We start from the raw sequence: 17,224 nt of genomic DNA, 5'->3' as shown, positions 1-17,224 counted from the left end.
TTTTTTAATACTTCCACAGAAAGAGGTGGTGAGTGTGAGCTAAGTCCAAAGAATTAATTTTTCTTGTGTTAGCATTAGGAACATGTTTATGGTGTGGTCTCCTCAATCAGGTAGTGCTTCTGTTCTCCCTGAAGATGTGTAGGAGTCACTCTTCTCATACTGAGTACTGTGGTCGTTGAGTGCTGTAGTTCATAGCCTCCCCGAGCTGTAAGCTTTCGGCATTTCTAGGTAGCTGAATATGTCTCAGTGTTTGCACCAGGTCCTTTCATGGGAAGGGCAGATCCTTTCTCAGGACTTCATCAGATCTTAGTATCAGCAGAGCTCTGTTGAAGTCTCTCGACTACTGCTTGTTTATAGTTGTGGTGAGTCGTCCCTCTAAATAGTGATATCCTTATAATAATCTTGGTTGTGTGTTATTTTATTTGGAACCTTTCTGAAGTTGCTGAGCTTTTAAAATTATTTGCATTATTCATTGTTATGCCTTCCCCTGGGATTTTTATCTTTAGAGTGTTTTATTCTGAGAACTGTGTGAAATGAATAATTCCATCTCACATTTTATGATAGTTACAAGTCTATACGTGAAATATTGTTTCAAATACAGAATTTGAAGAAATGCAGGTACTCTGTTTCCCTCAAGTTACAATGATCAGGTAAACAGATGTGCCAAAAATCAGGATCACTCAAAATTAAAACTTCCTTTGACACTGTATATCACTGAATATCACTGAATTTTAACTTAATTTAATTTCAGTTTTAGTTTTTGTCATTATATAATGGCTCAGTTCGTCTCCAGTGTGTGCTGCATTTTGTGGTCACTGGCATTACATCAGGGATGCAGTTTAATTATTGCATCAAACTCCCAAGCTAGTAAGTCAGCATGATATGTATGTCCTCACCATTGCTTTGTTTCTGTCTAGTGATTCAGGTCCACTCCGCATTGCAAAAACACCATCACCACCAGAGGAGGTCTCACCCCTGCCTAGCCCTACTGCTAGTCCTAATCATATGCTGGCACCAGCATCTCCAGCACCAGCCCGGCCTAAGTCACCCACACAGGTAAGCGGAAACCTAACAGCAGAAACTGGCCTGTTGTGCAGTAAAAGATAGCTGAGTGGATTTTTCATCTAGGCTGTGTCTGGGGAATGAGAGGGATGCCACTGACTCTGTTGCACTCTGTTCTGTTCATTGGTTGTGCGTCCCTGTGTCACGAGCATGGGTGGAAAGTGTTTTTTGTATAAGGGGGAATGAAGAAAATTTAAGGTGCCCAGTGAACTGGGGGTACTTGTGAGAAAGCAAAACCCTTCTTAAAAAGTTGCAGAGTCTCTAAGGACCCATATCCCAGCAGAAGTAGTTTGAAAAACCTATTTCTAAAACCCCCTCATGAATTTCAGTTCATTATATATTTCTGCTCTTCATTCATCTTCAAATCTATGGTTACTCTGGAAAAAAATTAGCCTGTGAGTATCACTGGTCTGGCCAACCTCTAAAACAGTAAATAATAGAGCTAGCTTAAATACTGCTGTGATGATTACTGATAACTAAAGCCTTAGTGGTTGTGTAGCACTGGATTGAGAAGTTTGACAATGTTGGAGTCACTGGAGTGATTTCTATTCTCACCAGTATGGCAAAATAAGAATTGGTTTCATGCATCAGCTTCATCTGTAGCATGTGATACTTTGTGAACATATCAAAGACTTGTGTTAATGTTACTGATGTTTTCAGAATTGGGACAGCTTCTGTGCTGATGGCTATTTCTGTGGTGGGAGAATATTAGAAGAAATTTGATTTTGGATTTGGTTTCATTTGAGCACTCTTGTTTTCTCTGGTCTCCCAAAATGTGACACCTCATGCCTGCATATTTATCTGGTAGGACTCAGTTTAGTCTTACTGGTGCCAATGGTGTTATGTCACTATAACACCTGAGGATTTTTTGGTGGATTTTTTTTTCTTGGTACTTTGACAGATTTTTAAATTATTCAATAGTATTTGGGATTATTTCTAGCAATTAGGTTGACATAGTTATATGGATCTTTGGAGAGCAGGGGGAATTAGCAACCTAAGCACCTTTGATGTGCTGTGGTTCCCAGAGACGATATTGGTCATAGAATTAAGTAGGCTTTAAAGGTAGTGGCAGGTGGGCAGAGACAAAATCCCAAAGCTAAGCAGGAATGAACTTGAGAAGCCAAAAAGCTGCAGAGGCCTGGTTCTGTGCAGCATCACTCTTCAACTATGTGCTGCATAGGAGAGGAAGTGTCTTGCACTGTGAGCCTGTCACAGCAAAAAAAAAAATCAGCCAAGAAATGCTTTTGTTAAAATATTAAATTTTGAATTGGAATGAGTTTGAGACATAGAGTTATTTTGCTTTTCCCAAAATGTTTATTTGAAGGCATTTGGTGATGAACAACCAAACAGTTCCTTTCAACCCATGGGTTATTCCCACATTTAAGGTGAAGCAGCAGAGAAAAAAACCTAACACAAATTGTTTAGACCTAGTTTAAAGCTCTTTCTTTTATGCCTGAACAAGTCTGTGACATTTTTGCTGTCTGCCTAGCTGAGGAAAGGTCCACCAGTCCCACCACTGCCTAAGCTCACACCCACGAAGGAGTTGCAACAGGAGAACATCATTAACTTCTTTGATGACAACTTTGTCCCAGAAATCAATGTGACAACCCCATCACAGGTAAGCTTCAGAGGATGATGTATGGGTCCAACCTTGCAGTCATCCTGAGTTGTCCAAGGTAGTGACCTTGGGGCTGATCTCTGTGGGGAGCGAGGAGGCAGGTGCAGGTAGAAGGCAGAGGCACAATTACCATTATACATTATCTTGAAAGGGTCACATGTATGGCGTTTTATCTCTGAATAGACCACCATAATCACTCAAAAGGGCTAGCATTGCTAACATATTGAAAAAAAATGAGAGATTTCCTGAGAGGCCTGGCTAAAAATACTGCGAAGTAGCCATGTTTGAGATTTAACGGCATCCAGGTTACATTAGAAGCTGAGAGTTCATCTAAGATGCTTTTTTTTCTAATCCTAAGCACCTCGAGTAGCACTTTACAGTTGACCCTTCATTATTTCTCTTTCTTCCATCAAAATCATAAGAAGTATTCCTTTTTTGTTTTGAGTGATTTAAACAAAATGGAACTTGGCTGTTTTAATTTCTTGCAGGTGTAAAAGGCTGCTCCGGCTAGATTATTTATTCACTTGGTTTTTCACTCACAGAAACGTTAGTTACACAGCTGAGAAATGATCAAACTTACTTATATGTCATTATTATGAAATTATGGAATTTTTAAAAACTGCATATAACAAACAGAAAATCCAGAGTTGTGTAAAACAAGTCTGTATGATTTGTATTCAGTTATTCAGCTTTTATGTAGTTGTGGTAACTGCTGGTTGTCCAATAATGGGCCCTTTCTATTATGATAATTACAACTCTGAAATATGAGCCTGTGTCTGATAGACAGGGGAGAAATATGCAGATCTGAAGCTTACGCAGAATGTTTATGAATTTTTGTTTTCATGTGAATTATTAGTTTTGTACTAATTCATCTGACAACACAGGAGGATGTAGGCACAGCAATGAACAACAAAATAATTTTAGAGAATTTGAACATGTGTGTTTTGTTTTCTTGTGGAGGGGAGAAAAAGGCATTGCTGTCCATAGGGATCTATTTGGAAGAGAAAAGAGTTATTTGTAGTTGAGTCCCCATGCAATTATAGAATTAATGGCAGCTCCCAGTATGCAGCCGCTGCTGGGCCCTCCTGCTTAAGGGAGATTGCAGTTCTGTTGCATCATTGTACCCTGACATCATGGGAGTTATCACTCTGGCAACGTGAGCCTTGACATCAGTGGTAAGAGTTGGTGTAACCTGTGCTAGATGTGGCCCCCTGCGTTAACTGCGGTATCCACCTAACCTTCACCAGTCAGGCCAGCCAAGGAAGCAGAAATGGAACCGGTTTGTTTTTCTATTAAAAGCTGACACTGGAATGGGGCTTTAAGTGAGTGTAAGTCACATTTCCAGAATCTTTGCATCCTTTCTATGAGAGATTGGTATAAAAATGGAATGCCATAATAGAGGTGGGGCATGCTCCTGAGAACTGAAATCTTTCCCTTGTCTCTCAAGGAAAAATTTATCTCCCTTCAGCGAGTGATTTATGTCCCTCCCTCCTCCACAGTCAATGACCTGGGAATAACCTAAGCTATTCCCTGGCCACCTTCTCATGAAACATTTACAATTTTCCCTCCACAAAACCCACATCCATCACTAAAGCGTCCTCACTGTATCTGAGATCTCTGAGTATGTAGAGGCATACCCAAATAGTATGATGTATACATTTTATATCCTGTAAGAGAACCAGTTATTGAAAATATATTGCATGAAATCCACAGGAAACATGGACTACTTATTCCTCTTGGTGCTTATGGCACCTCCTGTACTCCCAGAGTGCTTGCTGGGCAGTATGGAAGAAGCTGTTGAGCCTACAGAGCCCTCTAATGGTGCAGGACTTCCCAAAGGACCACCGCTGGCGTCCCTGGAACTGTGCTCGTGCAGAGGCACAAAACCAATAGGCTGGTGAATAGAGCTTTGCTGCTTTAATCCGATGTTTCAGAGAGGATTAGAACAGGCCAAACACTTTTCTCTTCTGGAACACAAATGGCCTGTAATTGTTGGTCTTCATCTTCCTTTACCAAGCAGTACTAGTGCATTCGGTGTTGTGCAAGATGCTGAAAGACGGTTCTGCTTGATGCTGTTGAATATTTTGGTCCTGATTCAACAAAGCAGCTCATACTTCCACTTTATTCGTTGTCAAGGATGGATTTAATTACTGCTAAGAAAAAGAAAGAGGTGAGAAGATGTGGTATCTGGGTGACTGGATGAAAGGATCATTTAGAAATGAGCGTTCCTTGCTTTATTTCTTGTTTTCTTCACATCATATTGCTCCCTGCTGTCCAGTTACTAGCCTGGACATTGTAGGCCTTTATAACATGCCCCCTCCAGGTACTTAATGTGTCTGAGTGTGTCCGACAGCTCTGTAATGAAAAACTCATATCTGCTAGGGCTATTTTAAGGCTTGTACAGACTGCGTGCAGAGAGGGGATGGCAGTTCTGGTGGTCACTGCAGGTTTCTTGTGCCTTCTCTGTCCCTTGTTGCATACATGTCCTCTGAAAGGTACCGTCTTGCTTCTGCCACAGCCATCTCTTTCAAATGTGGCATTTATTCATGCTTCATCGTGTTATGGTGGAATTAACGCTGGCCTTTCTGTCAAAGCTTTGTCCCTTATCGAGGGATTTCCTGAGGTTCCCGTTTCTCCTAAATCTCCATCAAACATGACATCTCAGTTACTCTAGCTGTTTATTTGGGCCTTTGTTCCTAAAGTTATGACAAGTGTTCTCTTCACTTCAGTCTGAGGGTAATGGTAATTTTTGCAGTCAGTGATCAGTACCCTGTCACTACAGATATCTTAGCTGTCATCACACATGGCCTAAGTAAGACTCCTATTCATAAATAGCAACTTCATTCTCAAACCTCACTGACAGATAATTAACTTTTCCATCTCTGTTCATTTCTGATATGCTAACTAATGCTGTGTTTTTTCATCAAGCTGTAGTATGACCATATGAGTACAAGTGCCTCAAGGACACATGTGATGAAATCTGAATACATCGGATGAAAGACATGGCAGAATGAATATAATGCTGGTTACTGGTGGGGAGGGGTGCTTTGGTTTTGACTTCTTGAAGTGTGAGACCATAACACTGGCTTCAGAGTGTCAGACCAGTTACCTGTCTTCACCAGTGACCAAAAGCAGAGGCCAAGGGAAGACTATAAAATAAGGCACACAAAGCTGGTACTCCTTACACCCCCTTCTATAGTCTCTCAGCCTCCAGCCATTTGCAGCTCAGGGACTTCCTCAACATAATTTCTACATTTTTAGTAATCCTCAAGAGACTACTTTGCCTCAAGTTTGTTCAGTCTTTCAGCACATGTAAATTTTTTGTATTCGCACTATCCGGTGGCAGTGAGGTCCCTAGCTGAACTCTGTGCCACATGGGGTACCACCACCTTTTCTTTATTCCGAATCTGCCCCATCAACTTCACTGCCACCTGCTTTCCTGCTTTGGAGGACTCATGGAGCAGCCATGGAGATCCGGCTCACACCACCCCTAGCATTCCTCTTCCAAACTGAAGAGTTCCAGGTCACTCTGTCACTTCTAGCGGGGGAGCTATTTTGATCATGTTTTCAGGGGACACAGAGAGCTCAGATGTCCTGTGGCATATGGAAGCCATTAATTACCTACGTTTGAACATCTGTTTACCAATAGTAACACTAATTTTAAACACTAAGTTTACACTCTTAGATGTTTTAATAATAGAAAGGCTTATGTGTTTATTTTATTATCATCATCATTGTTTTCATTATTATCTCCTAGTTTTGCTGTTCTTATGACTGCCCTGTTGTAGTAGACTCCCCCTGCTGTACACTTAGGTCACAGTCAGGAACAGGACATTGGGCTATGTGGTCTGACCCTGTGTTACCATTCTTATGTAAGATTATATGCGAATTTATGTGTACAAATAGGTTCCTATGGTATAATTTCTAATCTGGAGACTTTTCAAGGCAGCATTCTAATGAATACTTTACTATCTATATATTCTGTACATCAAAAGACAAGCTTCTTCCACTATTTAGTAAACACTGAACTACTAGCAGTAGTCAGTACTAGCCTTGTTACCAAAGCCAAGATGCTTGCTGGAATATTTATCATTAGGAATTAATAAATCTCAGCTGTAGTTTCACTGTAACATTGAAGCACACTAATTTGTTCATGTTACTTTACAGAGGGAAAGACCTGTAGCCCTTTGAACCAATCTATATATTTATAGTGATCTCAGAGGCCTTGGCTAATTCATTAATTGCAAACAGTAAAGGCTCTACCATGTAATCCAGTTTTGTGAAGAGCAGATCAGTGAAGCAAGATTTAGTTAGTGTTATGTAAGATGTTTCCTAAAGTTTAGAGCTAAGGACAGCATCGAATGTTAATTGGTAATCATGTTCAGAATTGAAATTTTATTCAGATGCATTTATGTCCTTCTATATTGGCTTTTTTACTAATGTTTGTATTTGGGGAGAGATTCACTTATTACACTGTATGGGCATTGGGTGCCATTTATGTAGTCTTTAATTTTGGTGTCTGACTCAAAGCACTTTAAAAGAGCCTTCACAGTCAAACGGTGAACATTCAGCACTTTTCAAAAGGGCTGTGATTTGTTTAGCCTGAAATGGCAAAGCTGCACTACACAGAAAACAAAGGCATTGTAAGAGTGAAGCTCATAAAAATAAAATTAAAAGTTACACTAAAGCTCAGGAAAGTCTTCAGAGCTTCCTCCCATCCTGGCTTGCACTGCAGCCAGAAAGTCTGTGATGTTTGTTTTTGGTTTTGTTTTTTTTTTTTCTTGGGCCTCTTAAAGTCTGGCTGCCAAGAGCAGCTTTTGAAAGATGAGTTTTTCAATTGTTATGTTTCTCTTCTAACAGAATGAAGTTCCTGAAGCTAAGAAAGAGGAATCTTTGCTAGATCTGGACTTCGACCCTTTCAAGCCAGAAGTTGTATCAACAGGAGTTACTCATTCACCCATGTCTCAGGTATCTCTGCCTTGAGGTGGGCGAAGCATATAAGTGCAACGTGCTGTTTGATAGCAAAGGTTTGCCTTGTGTACTAATGAGCAGTGAATCTGCAGTGTCTGAAAAACTTGATCTTCCTAAGCAGCTCTTGTCAGCCTTCTATCTTTCCCCTTCAGTGACCCTGTAGCTGATGATGTACTGAAAAGAGAGGAAATCGTCAAGTGGTAAAATGATATGTCCGCCAATGAGAACGGTTGCTGGTACCTTGGCCTTGACTTCGGCATGCTGTTATTTTCCAACTTTAGAATAGCTCTTAATGCCGACGTTATAATTCTCCAGCACCTGTTTTTCTGGCAATTTTTCTGACCTGGCTTTGGCTCTTCATGTCTGGAAAGATGCCTCAGGGCACCTAGGTCTGATGGAGTTAGCATGCAGTTCCTTTGCTGTAATGGAGTTTCTGTACCAAACGGGATATGATCTTGAGTGGTTTTGCTTTTTAAATCTATTTTAGACCTACCTCAAGGAAAATGAGAGGATGGAGTAGAGTGTTCCCTTTCAAGATATTGTGTTAAAGGAATTGTGCGTTTTACAGTCATATTTGCCATGGTAGTTTCTTGCAGAGATATGAAAAAAGGGAGAAAAGAAAAAAAAAGGTTGATATAACAAGTTGCTGATTTTCATTGGTCCCCTATTGGGGACCTGCTATTTTAAGATCCAGAACTCACCCTCACTGCCAGTAGGGCTGTTAGTACAGCAGGGAAATTCTCCTGGCCAGCAGAGTTGGAGCTCTGTGTTGTATGCCAAGAAGGAAACAATTGTAACACACTGTTAGCAAAATCTTTTATCCCTGTGGCTACCACTAACCTGGTTTGTACTATGAGACATGAGAGGACTAATCAGCTCCTCAGAAATGCAACAGCAGGAAAGGAGTGAGAAGACAAGAAGCTTTAAGGCTGAGATAGTCCTGGTTCTCTGGTGTTCTCTTCCTCAGTTAATTAATTTCTTATTTTGTGTGCAGTCCTAGTTACATAATGAGATCTGTAGTGATCTCTGACGGGCTATGCACTGTCAGATAAACAGTGTACTGTCAGCACTCTGAACGTTAGCTGAAATTTCTCATTGTGGTTTGCTAGGAGGAGTGTTTAATTATAGCAGAGGCTTTGTGCATCTTTCTTGTTATTTTTCTTGCTCCCTCTAAACAGGGGAGGGCAAGGAAATTCCTTTACATTCAGTGTGACAGAAGACTCTAGCTGTGACTTTGCTAACTCTACACTTTCAGATTGTCTTGTAATAACACTGATTAGAGCAGTGGGATCATTTAACCAAAGACATTTAACTTTTGTGACAGAGCATGTTTTTCCTGGCATCATATTGTAGAGACTGTTGAGGGTTTATTACTTCAGTGGAAAGGAGTTAGTTTAGTTTCAGCTGTACTCTGAAATACAGAATATAATTCAGTGGAGAAAAGTACATTGTATTTTTTCATCTAGGTGCACAAGAAGCATCCACTGAGTGCCTTCAGTGTCTCCTCTCCTTTTGCCTTTCCTCCCAAAAAATACTTACGAGAAAGGATGGTCCACATCTACAAAAGCGTGTGCATGAGCCAGAGCACCATGTTTTTAGAAGAAGGGAAGATAGCCCTGCAGTCTGGGTCTCAGTCTTACTGGATGTGGCAGGGTCATTGCTGTGGCAGCACATATTGCCACAGTCACTGGTTGCAGTCTTTGGAGACTCCTGTGCTACTTTGCAGGGAGGTTAAGAGGGCCTTAAGTGGTCTTTCTATATGCATATAGTTTTTGCCTCAGTCATGGATATTTTCTTTTCAGCAAATTTTGCTGAAGTAGTGATGTGAAAACAGCAGTCATCTGTGCTATGATGCCTCGGGAGGCCTGGCATGACTTCCCTATTCATCGTTTAATTAATTACCTCCCTCCACTGCTCTGCCAGGGTGATCAGATCACAGTAAGTGAGCCCCAGGCTGCCCTCCTTCACTTGTTTTTCTGTTCCTGACTGCTTCAGAAGTGGCCTTTCTAAACATGCCTGGCCCTCGCCTCCGTTTGCTAGCTGTGGTCTGTCTCGCCATTCCTTCAGTATGTTCCTTCCCCCTCATGCTAAAAGCCTCATCAGCAATGAAGGGAAAATAAAAAAATGAAAAATGAACAATCTCTCCTTCCATCGAAGTCTGTAGGACAGCTAGAGTCTGCACCAGTTAGCTCTATAAGAAGAGACCTATCATTTTTCCTTAATGCTTGAATGTTCAGCTAATAATGTTACAGTGGAGAAGGCAGGTACACTTGTGAATTACATCTACTGAAGAAGCACATACCTGGACTTAAACAAAATTAAACTGCTTGAGAAATGGCTGTTGATGTTAATTTGCTGTAAATCTGAGTAGTGAGTTATTACTGTGTGTTTTGTTTGTGAAAGCAGTTGTTCAGGGAGCCATTCTATCCTTACAAGAAGCAGACAAGAAGCTAAATGCAGCAATCCTTTCTCTTAGTCAAATGTTAGATGCCACATTTAACATTTGCAAATATTTCAGGACAATTTTACATTTTACTTTACAAATGTCTTTAGTGTTTTTCATGGACTTTAACCTAGGTGTGAATACAGTAGATATGTTTTAAGGCATCTCAGACAGCTTTTGAGACCAACAAACAGAGTTCCTTCTCATGTCGGGGGGACTTAATATTTGGCATGAAGTTTGCTACTTCTCTTTCATCTATCCATTCAGCTCTTCTGCGGAGAGGTCGCTAACATTTATTACTTAACATACTGAACAAGAAAATTAAAACATTCATCAACTCTCTTGTTTTCTTTCCCCCAAAGCATGCCATTTTCCTTCCTGGTGTCAGAGTTATGAGATAACCCACTTGTTATCAGTGGATAGGTGAACCATTTATTATCTGGCTAAAAACCTGACCTGACCCATGTAAGCTCTTCAAAGCTTACCCTTTGCAGAGACCCCTGTACCTGTTGCAAATCATTCAGTCATCAGCTCAGAATCTGGCTGTTACTCAAGCACGGGGCGGTAGGAGTTTGCTGGAAAGCAACAACTGCTTTGAAGTGGGAAATACCACAATCCGACACATACCGCCCATCCCACTTGACCAAAAAGTATATTATGTGCTAATATATAGAATATGTATTATAAATATGCATATAAATAATTTCTTTATGGTTAATGCACACAGCTATGTAGCATGTTGAGCATACAGTATATGAACAGTATTTTTCTAAAGCTTCTTTTTTCTGCTCCTTTTTTCAGACATTGCCATGGGATCTATGGACGGTAAGCCTGACATTTATCATTGAGAACTGGGATATTTCTGTGCCTCTGATTTTGTTACACCCTAAACTCAGATTTATAATGTTTTTACCAAAAGCTAAGATAAAGAAATTATGGACCGTCACAAACACTTTCAAGTTTATGAAGCCACTGGGGATCTTTTAAAACACACAACAACAAAAATAATCTCTGTTGCTTGGCCTGTGAAACCAAAATGATGTCAGAAGACTAGGCTAATAAGGTTCACAATCATTATAGCTAAGCATGTGTTGCTTATATTCTCATGCCTGAATTGCAGCTATTGGAGGGTAGGAATGGATGACAGGTCACCTGTTTTAATTATCTGAAGGTGTAGTTCCTCAGGACTTTAACCCAACGGACAAGCATTTTCTCAAAATTCAGGAATGAAGAGAGAATTTAACTTGTCTTTCGGGGCATACAGTGAACTGGAGTTATTCACAAAATAAGCTGCTACTTTAGGAAACTGCATAAATCCTTCCTCCTTCCTCCTGGTGCCAAATCAGATACAATGATCTGCAGGAAGAAAACAACTCATTTTTGTGAGCTTTCTTTTGACTTCACATCATGGAGATGGCTGGGTTGACTTGACACGGAGCCTGGTATGGTCATTTTTGACCTTTTGCAGCTTCAGCCAGCACAGAAATCTGTGGATGCTTCTCATGCAGCACTGTTCTGTCAATACATGGCATATGTGATGTATATTAAATGCTCATCTCTTTCTATTGGAAAGGTTAAATTAAGGACTGAAAAATCAGTCACATATGTAGGCTAGCCAAAATTTCAAGGCTGCCAATATCTAGACAAGCTAAAATAACCCAGAAATGTTTTGAATTTATTGCTCTAGACTTATATTGGATAGCTTTATCAATGTCTTCCTTTCACAGTTTTATTTATACCTTGTTAATATTATGTATTCTGTATTATAATTATTTTCCTCTTTGATCTGGTGAAAAAAAAAGTAAGAAGTGAGCTTCACAGCTAAATGTTTGAAATTAGGGATACTCAACCTTTTACTGAGTTTATCTTAATAAGTTGAGTGCAGAGTAGCTGTTGATCTTCCTTGCAGCGTTTGTATCTGTTCAAAGTGACAGTGTAGGCAGCAGGCTTTGTGACTTGATGCCTTACTCTGTGTGGATGTAAATGCCACTGCATGGCACAGGGTGATGGGGAATCACAGCTGCATGCTCGGGGCCCTCTGCACTGCCTGACTGATGCACTAATGCCTTAGTGTAAACACAAGTGAGGTCCGCTGCCCCTTGGCTTGCTTCCTTCCTTGTTCACCATCTCACAGAACAACCCCAATTTTCAACTGAGATGTAATATGGTACCTGCAATAAAAATGTCAGTGGCTCACAGAGGAAAGCAAGGTGTGATCTATACGTTGACATGTAGAACTTCTTGTATAATGTAATCCAGAGGCTGGAAGTGAGGCTTAAATTTAGGGGCCTGTGATTAGTCTTCAGTGGAGTGGCAGGAGGGGAGCCACTGCCTCTTCCCCATGCCAATTTAGTAACTGCTGCTGGTTAGAGAACTTCTAATTAAAGAACTGCTGCTGTAACAAAGTACACCGTGTTCTTATTTTTTCTGTTTTATATGTATGATTTTCTTTTATACAGACAAGCAGCGAGTTGGTGCAGCCGGTAAGCAAACCTCTCCCCAAAATCGCAACCACTCTAGAGACGTGCTTTAATCAGTGTGGTGTAATACATAATTTTCTGGTTTTGTCTATCAGTGCTGCTCTTTTACATTGCAATCTACTGCCACCAAATGTTGCAAACCACAGAATTTTTCCTTAAATGGTTTAATGTAGTCGCTTTCATTCTTTAAATTAAAATTGCTGTAGTAAAATATAAACTTTTTGTTTTCTCATCAAGTCAGCCTGTATCTTTTTCATCTTGTGTTTTTTCTTTGCTTTTCTGTCTGCTTAAAGCCTGATTCTTCAAAAAGTCTTTCCCTGTGTAACCTGGTCATGGAGGAAACCCCAAACAGTGGGTCATCAGAAGATATTAACAGATCTCAAACTAATCTAGGTTCACTCAACTGGGGCCTAGATGTTAGCACACCCAGTGTCAGCCAGGAAGTTACTGCAGGCAGTTCTTTGCTTTCCCTGGGGGCAGAGCAAACCTCAAGCAAATCCACGGGTACTCTCCCTGCTAGTGTTTGGCCTGCTGTAGGTGAGCAGGAGAAGGAGAATGCTGCATCTGGGTCAGATTCTGTAAATGAAAACCAGAGGACTTCACTGGAGGACCAGTTGGATACCAAAAATGTTCCATGGGAAGATGTGGTGACCAATCAGCCTTTAAAGAACATAACTGGTTTTGAGACACCCATCCTGGGAACCAATGGCTTGTTGGATGAACCCCTCCCATGTGATGCGCAAGAGGCAGAGCAGGAGGAAGAAGAGTGGGCAGGTGTCAAACCAAGTGAAAAGGTAGAGACCAGAGCTATTAACTACAAGGAGGTAGAAGGTACAGAGGAACTGGAAGAACAAGGTTGTGAAACCAAAGGAAACAGTGAGGCAGAATTTCTTGAGTGTTTAGCAAAATCTGATCTTGAAATTTTAGTCAGCACAGAGGTAGAAAATTTGTATGAGTTGGAAAATATTGATGGGGATGCTGGGAGAGCTACTGTTGCTACCCTAGAAAACCCAAGGGAAGAAGGACTCAAAGAGGTCAATGTCATTGAGGAGGCAGATGGAGAAATACCATTGCTGAGCACAGGGCTGGAAGGTGGGGACACAATAGTAGTGTACAGCTGTAAAACTATAGAAGACACTGGTGCTGAACCTGAGAGAGTCTTTGGTATCTGGGATCAGGTCGGTGAAAGGGCATTTGAGGACGGCTTAGAGCAAACTGGCAGTGGTACTGAAGAGAGTACATCCAAGGAGTGTATAAACATGATGGCACGTGTTGACCTAGAGGTAATTGACCACACAGAAAAGGACCCTACAAATACTGGAAATGTTCTGTGTGACGCTGAATTATTCAGTGCAGAAGAGTCCGGTAAAGGAACCAAAGGCAGTAATATCAGCCTCCTCCCAAATGGTAGTGCTGCTGCTGAAGATCAAGCTGCTGCTGGAAAAGAGTGGCCATTGCTGCCTGAGACAGCTGATGCTTCTAGCACAAGCTGCAGTAACCCTTGCCTCGATAATGCAGAAGACCAAGTGACAGGTAGGGCGGCAGCAGCAGCTGCAGAAGAGCATCCTAGCAGCAGCGGTCTTCCTGAAACCTTGGAAACAGACCCCTGGCTGTCAAACTGGGATCCAACAGTTACTAATGATTCATGGGGCTTTTCTAGTCTGTCAGATGGCCAAACCAATGGACTGGATAATTGGCCCTTTTTCCCCAAGCAGCAAGACTCAGAGGAAGGTAACATGGAAAATGTTTGGTTAGGCATTAGTGATAAATGGTCTACACAAGACCTGGGAGGGACTGATAACAGCTGGGGAGAAGTAGGTGTGAGCATGAGCAATAAAAGTCAGGAGGCACCAGTAAAACAAGGCTTGCCTGGGGAGCAGGCAGGCATTAGCAATCCTGGACCAAGCAAGGAGATAGCTAGACCCTTGGCTCTGTTTCAAATGGGAAATTCCAGAAATGCTAGCACCGAGAGTTCAACTAGTCCTAAAGACAATGAGACCAACAACTCAGATTTATCTGAAGATGAAATTGCTAACCGGAGATATGGATTGTTGTACCAGGAAATTGAGGCTGATAAAGAAGAGGTACCTACCCCAGTGTGTAGCCTAGTCTAGACAAAGAGTTCCTTAGGCCATGCGTAACCTCGTTGTTTAAAAACAATCCATTTGTGTGTTTCCCACTGCCCCTGCTAAGCCTGTGCTATTCTTTTTTTGAAAAATTGCCGTGTTACTGATCATAGTGTGGTGCCCTTCAGCTGTGTGGTGAAGCAGGCTGACAAAAATGCGTTTCAGAACGATGAATGAAGCTTTGAACTGTGAAGGCGCTTTGTGTCTCACAGTTTTTGTTTTATATGTATAACTTTAAATGCACCTAGGTTTTTTTAATTGTTATTTTATAAAAATACTTAAGTTACTCTGCTTTTTTTGTTGTTGTTTTCTTTAAGCCTGTGACACCTGTTATCAAATAGCACTGTCGTCAAATTTCTTGCTGCCTTACCCTTAATTTTATTATTTTATTTCTTCTTTTTATAATGTCTGGCCTACATTTTTATTTTGCAAATAAAAATGTTTTGACTCATGTTCTGATTTAGTAAATAAATGATAATTTCTTCTGATCTTCACTTCTACTTAGGCACCCAGCGCAGCATTTAATGGATTTGCACAGGTAAGAAATAAACATGTTTTGAGATTATTTTTTTTCTATGCTGTTCGGAAGGGATTAGGATTGGCAGAAAATCTGTTCTACAGATGAGCTGCACAGTGATGTCATACTGACTTAAATCTAAACCTTATCTCTCTCAGAAATTATTCCTAGATGTTACTAGAATGATGCTGATACTCTTGGTACTTTGGCCTGACTGAATTTAATAGCAAAGATCTGACTACCTTAGTGGGACTGATTTTTCTGCTCCTAAAAGGGCTGGTTTAGTTTTTTTATTGTTCTCTTTTGTAGATTTTTTTCATAATACCGAAATCCTGTAAAGTGTGGTTTCCTTAGGTTCAGATACTTCCAGTGGCTCTGTGTGTATGTATATATATAACGAGTTCTCTTTGTTTCTGCATCTTTATTTTCATTTAAGATATATTTTAATCTGAAAGTTAAACCTAAATTATTTGTTCACTGCTGTGCTGATGGTGAGACTCTGTGTTAGGCATCACAGAGATACAGCACATGAAGATACCATGTTTTGCTATCAAACTCCAGGATTGTGCCAAGATCTGAAGTTTCAGGTGGATAACCTGGGGCCTCATTAATTTCCAGCATCCTTTTAGAGACTGGCCCACCCACAGCACACTCTGTACACCGTTTTTTAAAAGCACCCAAAAAGGCTGAACTTATACAAGGATGGAAATGAGTCTTGCAGTGCTTAACCATTCTGCTGCAGGATATTTAAATTAGTAAAGGATCCACGGTTACCACCTCTAATAATTAAGGCAAAATGTTTGCCCTGAAGAAATCAAACTTTGATGCCCCAACCGCACCAGGAAAAGGATTTGGGCCATGAATTTTTTGCAGATTAATTGGTTCTGAATGACTAATATGTTGGAGAATATCTCCATTTTCACACCCTCTTAATGCAGGTAAAATTTTGTGTCAGTAATTCCTATAGTTACCATTCAGATAAAAGCCCAGAATCAAGAGGATGTGAAAGTAGCTTAGAGCTAGTGTACTCCCCAGACATGGGCATGTGTAGTCTGCAAAAAAGATTCTGAGTTTCACAACTTAGACATAAGTGCATTGCGCCTGAAACAAAGTCCTTGCAATTCATATGTATTTAATGAAGGGTTTTTCACTGCCTTTAATAACATTGCATGGTTTAGAAGCATAGGATGTATAATTGAAAAGGAATGTATTTAATATTTATAGTGCTTAACTAATAATAATTATTATTAATACCTTTTTAGATTACCTATTTCTCATCTTATTCTATGTGAATTTACTTATTCCTTTACCTGAATAAACCACTAAAAAAATCAGGTCTTTAACAGACACCTGCAAACATCCCCTTTCAAATATTTTTGCACCATTGTTTTTCATTTCTATATCTAGGATACCTCTGCATTTACAGTGCAATCAAATGAGAATGTGACAGAGCCTTTGGTAAGTGGTGGCTTTTGCTTCCTTTTTAAATGCCTTGCAAAAAATGGCATAATTTTTCCTTTGTGCAAAGATGTTTTCTCCTTTTTTGAGTTTTCCATCCTCTAAATCACAAAATCTAAACCTGGAAGGGTTGGTGGATGATATCATTGTAGTGTAGTTGTATATCTTTTCTCACCGAAACAGTTGTTCACAAGGATAGTGCAGTGAAAAAGAAAACCTGGATGTTCTACGATATGTTTACTTTTCAAAGGTGTAGTCAAACAGTTGTTCATTTATTGCATTTAAGAAGTTACAAGAATGGGTACTATGGTCCAGTGTACAGCAGAGAGGTGTACATGATGGTACACGATGGCTGCTTAAATATCTCCAATACTGCTGTAGCTTTATCCACTCTCCACAAATTAATAGTAGGCACAGTCTACTTCTAAGGGGCGGAGAATCTTTTTGGAAGTGATCATACTTGGGCAGTTTCTTAGTTTCTCTTACAGTCTTTGCTTAGCCTGGAGTAAGGATGTGGAATAGCAGCATTGCTGGGTGAGTGCTCTAGCT

The 17,224-nt window shown here is 40.4% G+C and overlaps 1 protein-coding gene across 5 annotated transcripts in view; it reads left to right on the top strand.

Moving 5' to 3' along the window:
- AMPH (amphiphysin) overlaps positions 1–17,224 on the top strand; it is a 126,722-nt gene that overhangs the window by 89,616 nt on the left and 19,882 nt on the right. For 4 of the 5 annotated variants that reach the window (XM_075083672.1, XM_075083673.1, XM_075083674.1 and 1 more), the window contains 7 exons: positions 918–1,056; positions 2,552–2,680; positions 7,541–7,648; positions 10,896–10,919; positions 12,554–12,577; positions 15,206–15,238; positions 16,625–16,675. In XM_075083672.1, the coding sequence (XP_074939773.1) occupies positions 918–1,056; positions 2,552–2,680; positions 7,541–7,648; positions 10,896–10,919; positions 12,554–12,577; positions 15,206–15,238; positions 16,625–16,675 (508 nt within the window). Of the gene's footprint in view, positions 1–917; positions 1,057–2,551; positions 2,681–7,540; positions 7,649–10,895; positions 10,920–12,553; positions 12,578–12,867; positions 13,369–15,205; positions 15,239–16,624; positions 16,676–17,224 lie in introns of all 5 variants that reach the window. The other variant, XM_075083676.1, reaches the window with a different exon arrangement.

This window comes from Phalacrocorax aristotelis, chromosome 2 (assembly GCF_949628215.1).
Source record: "Phalacrocorax aristotelis chromosome 2, bGulAri2.1, whole genome shotgun sequence".
NCBI lineage: Eukaryota > Metazoa > Chordata > Aves > Suliformes > Phalacrocoracidae > Phalacrocorax > Phalacrocorax aristotelis.
The sequence above is the reverse complement of the archived record's forward strand: the minus strand, read 5'-3'. Positions and strand labels throughout refer to the sequence as shown.